This window comes from Otolemur garnettii, unplaced genomic scaffold, assembly GCF_000181295.1.
Source record: "Otolemur garnettii isolate 467f Iridium unplaced genomic scaffold, OtoGar3 scaffold00070, whole genome shotgun sequence".
Taxonomy (NCBI): Eukaryota; Metazoa; Chordata; class Mammalia; order Primates; family Galagidae; genus Otolemur; species Otolemur garnettii.
In genome coordinates, this window is record NW_003852465.1 from 1,640,648 (window position 1) to 1,646,984 (window position 6,337).

The 6,337-nt window shown below is 43.5% G+C and overlaps 1 protein-coding gene and 1 pseudogene across 1 annotated transcript in view; one reads left to right on the top strand and one right to left on the bottom strand.

The window, feature by feature from the left end:
* The window catches only part of LOC100955247, a 27,024-nt pseudogene extending 24,708 nt beyond the window's left edge, over nucleotides 1-2,316 (bottom strand).
* A 126-nt stretch (nucleotides 2,317-2,442) lies between these two features.
* The window catches only part of LRRK2 (leucine rich repeat kinase 2), a 140,077-nt gene continuing 136,182 nt past the window's right edge, over nucleotides 2,443-6,337 (top strand). Inside the window, exons 1-2 of the mRNA XM_003793534.1 lie at nucleotides 2,443-2,712; nucleotides 2,973-3,058. Coding sequence (XP_003793582.1) covers nucleotides 2,562-2,712; nucleotides 2,973-3,058 — 237 coding nt within the window. The 5' untranslated portion in view covers nucleotides 2,443-2,561. The remainder of the gene's footprint in view (nucleotides 2,713-2,972; nucleotides 3,059-6,337) is intronic.

Below are 6,337 nucleotides of genomic sequence, written 5' to 3' on the forward strand. Positions count from 1 at the left end.
CAGTTTTTGGCTGGGGCTGGGTTTGAACCCACCACCTCCAGCATAAGGGGCCAGTACCCCTTTGAGCCACAGGCACCGCCCTATTTTATTTAACTTTTTAATTTATCTGGAATTTGTTTTGGTGTTTGCTGTAATTAGTAATGTTGGTTTTATTTTTTTTCTTTTTCCTTTTTGGGAAATTAGCCCAATGTTCCAACACCATTGTATTCCCCACTGAACACTGCCTCCACCATCAGTTTGGGCCTGTAGTCTTCATTTTCAGTCTTGATAACTAAGTCTTGGGAATTTTGTTACTCAATTAAACAGTTTTGCATGCTACATTCAAAATAAAAACATTTTTATTCTCCACTGAGCACTTCCTCAGCCATGCATTTGTGCCCGTTGTCTTCATTTTCAGTCCTGATAACTACCTGAGGCATTGATAAGCTTTGGGAATTTTGTTAGGTAAACATTTTGAATGCTAAGAGAACACTTTGCTGTTCCACTGTAGTAATTCATGGGAGAATGCTTCCCACAGAGAACTGATATCCCCACATGGCCTTGTCACCGTCTGGCCGACATAGGGTAGACAATACATTAGCAATAGGTGAAGGAATAAATTGTGGAAATTAGGAGCCTTTTAAAATTTAGATTTCCTTATTTCAGAAGGGAGGTAGGGTTTAATTTCTTGCGAGGTGTTAATCCAGTAGACTGGGAATTGAGAAACAGATACAGAGGAATAGGAAGGAAGGCATGAAAGGAGAATTCCTAGGAATGTTTCAGACATTGAGGAGTCGTTAGAAGTTGAAACAAGTTCAGAAACCACTTAGAAAAAGATGTAAAGGTCTGATGAAGATGATCAGATTGGGAGCTTTTTTCCATTATGGAAAATTTTATACAGAGAGAACAGTCCAAATAGGCCACACGAAACTATCACTTCAGCAATTATTAATTCAATAATTGTTATCATTTTATCTCTACCTCCACCCATTTCATCTTTTCTCCTGTCTTTGGATTACTATGAAACAAATCCTAACATTTCAACCGTAAATATTTTAGTATGTCTCTTTAAAATATAAAAAGATATGCTAACATATTTACAACAACTGACATATTTGCAATAATCAGACTGAGTCAGAACTTGCTGTTGTACTAATCTAATGTATGAAGGAAGCGCTAGTTCATTCTGATTAATCAGAAGGGTAGAGTGTGAAGAACCTCTAATCCGGTGTTCGATCTGCTTGGGGTTAAGTCCTGGCTCTCAACTTCCCACCTGTGTGACTCTAGCACCGCCCTTCACTTATCAACTCCAAATCTCAATTTCCTCATTAGTGAAAGAAGGATGCCTGGTAGAGATGATCGTATCCATTTCAGGATTGTCAGAAGGATGAGATAATGCATATGAAAAGAAAATCTACAATTGTGAAATAGTAACTTCCAGTTCAATCCTTTCTTTTGTACGTGACCTTGAGGATAAATCATCTGAAGGCACTAGATCAACTTTTCTCAGGCTTGTCTGCTGTGCTCTAATGGAGGTTTCTTTTCCTGAAAAACACGTCGCTTGAGCACTTTTCTCTCAGCTGTAGGTCTATAGACTCCAGTACTCACGAGCAATCCTGGATACTAAGAGAAGGGCCGTGAGGTTTGCTTCGTTCACCCTTTCTCCTTTATTTCAAGGCCCCTATCTTTCTCTTTATTGTAATAGTGCAGAGACCTGACCACTTTCGTTGCGCCTCAACTATCAGGATCCTGCCTGGAGCAAACTGAAATGTTCAAAAGTTCATTTAGTGGCCTTTTGGCGACCAGAGCTTCCTCCCCAACAAACAGCCACAACAATCACAGTAAAGACAGTCACTGGGCAAGTTTTGATTGCCAGCCTCTCTCCATCCTTTGGGGGAAATTACTCAGCTCCCTATAGGGGGAACTCTAAAGAGAATGTTTTCCTAAAAGGGGCCAAACTGGGCGGTGTCCTCTTTTCCCAACGCCCTAATTTCTATTCTTAGATCTGAAGATAGGCGGCTTTCATTTTTTCTCTTCCTAGTTCCCAGACCTTCCGCGGGGCTGCAGGAGCCCCCGGCCGGCGGCTGGCGGAGCGCGGCAGGCCGGGCTGCAGCCTCCTCCCCGCGGTGCGGTGCTCGGGCCTCGGAACCGGCGAGTCCGCTGAGTCAGTTTCTTCCTGCGACTCCGCGGGGAGCGGAATCTGGTCCCAGGAGGCGGAGCCCGCCGGGTCCGGGTCTCGGCGGGCGTGGGGGCCGCGGTCACGGTCAGTCCTGCCCGGCCCGCTTCAGCAGCAGGCCGGTCGCCTCTGCGGAGCCTGCCGCAGGCCACCGAGCTCATTTTTGGGGCCTGGGTGGGGGAGGAGGAAGCCGGGGAGGAGGGCTGGGGAGCGGGCGGGCGGCGCGGGGCGGGGAGCCGCCGCCTTCCTCTTCCCCGGCGGAGCAGGTCGGATGGGGCTCGCGGGCAGCGCGGGCTGCGGGTGCTGACCTGCGGTCGTCCCCGGAGCTGCGCCCGCGCCCCTGCCCTGCCCCGAGCCGCGCGCAATCGGGCCCCGAGGGTGGCGGCGGTGTGGAGCGGGAGCCACCATGGCCAGTGGCAGCTGTCAGGGGTGCGAGGAAGACGAGGAAACTCTGAAGAAGTTGATAGTCAGGCTGAACAATGTCCAGGAAGGAAAACAGATAGAAACGCTGGTCCAGATCCTGGAGGATATGCTGGTGTTCACGTACGCCGACTACGGTAACCACTGCAAGGAAACGGTTCCTTTCCCCCCTGCTCCCCACTTTGGGAAACTTTTCTCCCCGCTCTCGGAGCTGCTCCAAACCCGACCCTGAGAAGCTAAGTAAACTCCCTTCACCTGTCCTCAGGGCAGAAAGGGGCTGGGAATTCCAGGAAGATCTTGGGCTCACCTCCTTTACTTTTTCTCCTCTTTTCCGACTTAAAAAGGGGTGCGGTGGATCGTAACTTGGCTTCTTTTCCCTCACCCCTTTCTTTTCTAGCCTCCACGTTATTTCAAGGCAAAAATGTCCACGTGCCTCTGTTGATCGTCTTGGACTCCTACATGAGAGTCGCCAGCGTGCAGCAGGTAAAGGGGCCGTTTTCACTTCGCTCCCCCCACGCTCCTTGGAAAGACGCGCTTTTCTGTCAATGTTTCATACCTGGAATGCTCGGTTATTCCCGAGATTTGGCTTGATGAACTGCTGACTGTGGTTTTCAGTTGGAAGCGCTGTCAAATCATTAGCCAGTCTTAGTAGGGGAAAAGGCCCACTGCACGTTCCTGCCGGTCTTTCAGAAGTAACTTTATGAACCGGACTGACAATAGGGATGGTGGCAGGAGGGGAGTAAAGATGAATTGAGGTTTAGATCTACTACTGGGAGGTGAGTCCCTTAGTGTTGTTTAGATCAAAGTATTCTAGGATTCTTCCCAGTGTACCATGTCCCAGATATGACAGTATTATGAATAGTTAGGGAAGGGAAATAATTAACAGTGATAAAATGCAATTAAGTCACTGGCAAACTCTCCTAGGTTCCAACTCGTTTGTTTTAATTTGAAGACAGAAGCCTAGTATCTGAGGGACGTAGCCTCTTGCAATTCTATTATATGTTTAAATTTACACATCACAACGATTACCATATAAAACAAATGCAAAAGTGAAAGTTTTAGAATAAGGAAGCCCAGAAATTGGCTAAGTATTCAGGCATACTAAAAAAGGAGCCTTAAGATGAAAATTAAGAATAATTTTCAGACAAAGAAAAATTACTGCTGAAAGTGATAACTTCCTTTGGGGTATTTTGAGATTGGGGAACTGAAATCCGTTTTGTGGTCTTTATGTAAAGTTAGAAGGAAAAGAGAATCGGACTTTGAACTCCATGGAGATGCTCAGTGTAGGGAGGATTTCCACCTCTAACTTGGTGTGTGTCTGTTATCTTCATGCTTGTCACTCTATCTAACCTGGACTATACCTAGTCCGTGTAAACCAGATATCTTACTTCTTTTATGTAAGAACATTTCTATCTGCAATAAATATTTTAATTTTTCTTCAACTGAAATATTTTTCATCTAACTACGCATTTTCAGGCTGTTGTCAAACCCAAAGAAGAAAAGATGGAGGCATAATAAAGATGTTATTCATTTTAGCGCTCCAAGAATTTTGCCCATGAACTATGAGTCACTTTTTAGGCCCTGGCCTATTGTGCATGCGGTTCTTGCACCCACACCATCCCTTCTCACGTGCCTCCCCTTTGTTGTTCAAAAGTGCCTGGCCCTGGTTGTCTCCATTCCCTGGACTCTGAGCTTGGAAGAGTTGATACAACTCAGGACAGTCAGACCGTAGGCAGGATTGAGTCCACAGGAGGAAGTGTTAGACTTGAATCCAGGGGAGCCTAGAGCATGACCACCAGCTATTTCTTAATTTTAATAGAAACTTCCAAAGTCTGGTGAGTCAATAATTACTTGTCCAGAGTAGTTGTGAATGTCACTCGATAATCTTGCTCAGAAGATACCAGAGGCAAAGTATGCTGGAAAATAACATGTAGTCTTTAAAAAAAATAATCTAGTTGTGGTGGCTTCAGGCCTGTTATCCTAGCACTTTGGGAAGCTGACATAGAAGAATTGCTTGAGGCCAGGAGTTTGAGACCAGCCTGGGCAATAGTTAGACCCCTGTCTGTAAAAGAAAAAAAAAAAAAAATTTAACTGGGTGTGATGGTACAGACCTGTAGTCTCAGCTAGTTGAGAGACTGAGTTGGGAAAGTCCTGAGAGGCCAGGAATTTGAGGCTGCAGTGATCTATATTGATGCCTAATCTCTAATCTGGCCTACAGAGTGAGACACTGTCTCTTAAACAAACAAAGAAACAAAATCCTCAAAATAAACCAAACACAAAACAAACCCAAAACTAAACTAAAAAAAAAAAAAACTAATTTTGAAAGAATTACACATATTATCACAGTTGTACATATTTTGGGGGCACATGTGATATTTGATGATGTGTAATGATCCAATCAGGGTGATTATCCATTACCTCGAGCATATATCTTTGTATTGGGAACATTAGAATTCTTTTCTAGCGCCTTAGAGATATACAATAAATTATTGTTATAATTTCCCTACTGTGCTATCAAATCCTAGAACTTATTCCTTCTATCTAACTGTATTTTTGTACCCATTAACCAACTTATCTTCACCCCCTGTCTCTCCTTCTGTACGGAGGGTATGTATCCAGCTTCTGGTAAACACTATTTTACTTTCTACCTCCATGAGATCCTCTTGTTTAGTTCCTGCCTACGAGTGAGAATGCGGGATGTGGAATATTTGTCTTTCTGTGCCTGGCTTATTTCTTTTAACATAAAGACCTCTAGTTTCATTCATGTTGTTGCAAATGACAGGATTTCATTCTTTTTATGGCTGACTATTTCATTGTATATATATATATATACACACACACACATGTGTACGTAGACCACATTTTCTTGATCCATTCATCTGTTGACAGACACTTAGGTTGAATCCCTAGGTGGTACCTCAGCTTTTGTGAATAGAACGGCAATATACAATATACGTGGGAGTTCAGATGTCTCTTTGATATGATTTCCTTTCTTTTGGATCTGTGCCCAGTAGTGGAATTGCGGGACCATAGAGTAGTTCTATGTTTTTAATTTTTGAGGAACCTCTGTATGGTTTTCCATAATGGCTGTAGTTTTTCACGTTCCCACCAACAGTGTACGAGCGTTCCCCCCATCTCTGTGTCCACATTTGCATTTGTTGTTTTTTGTCTTTTCGATAATAGCCGTTCTAACTGGGGTGAGAGGATATCTCATGGGGGTTTTGATTTGCATTTCTCTGATGACTAGTTTTGATTTGCATTTCTCTGATTGGTTGTGAGCATTTTTTCACATACCTTCGGCCATCTGTCTGTCTTCTTTTGAGAAGTGTCATTGCCCTCTTTGAATTGTATAATTTGTTTTATTATTGTCAAGTTGATTTCCTTATGTATTCTGGTTATTAATGACTTGTCAGATGGGTACTTGCAAATGTTTTCTCCCATTCTAGAGGTCTCTTCATTTTGTTAAGTGTTTCTTTTGTTGTACAGAAGCTTTTTAGCTTGACATAATTCCCTTTGCCTATTTTTGCTTTTGTTGCGCCAAATCTTTGCCCAGGCCAATGTCTTATGATGTTGTCCCAGTTTTTTTTCTAGTAGTTTCATTATTTTAGATCTTACATTTAAGGATTAATCCATTTTGAGTTTATTTTTGTATATGGTGAAAGTTGGGGGGTCTCGTTTCATTCTTCTGTGTATAGCCAGTTTTCCCGGCACCATTGATTGAAAAGATGATCCTTTTTGCAAGGTATGTTCTTAGTATCTTTG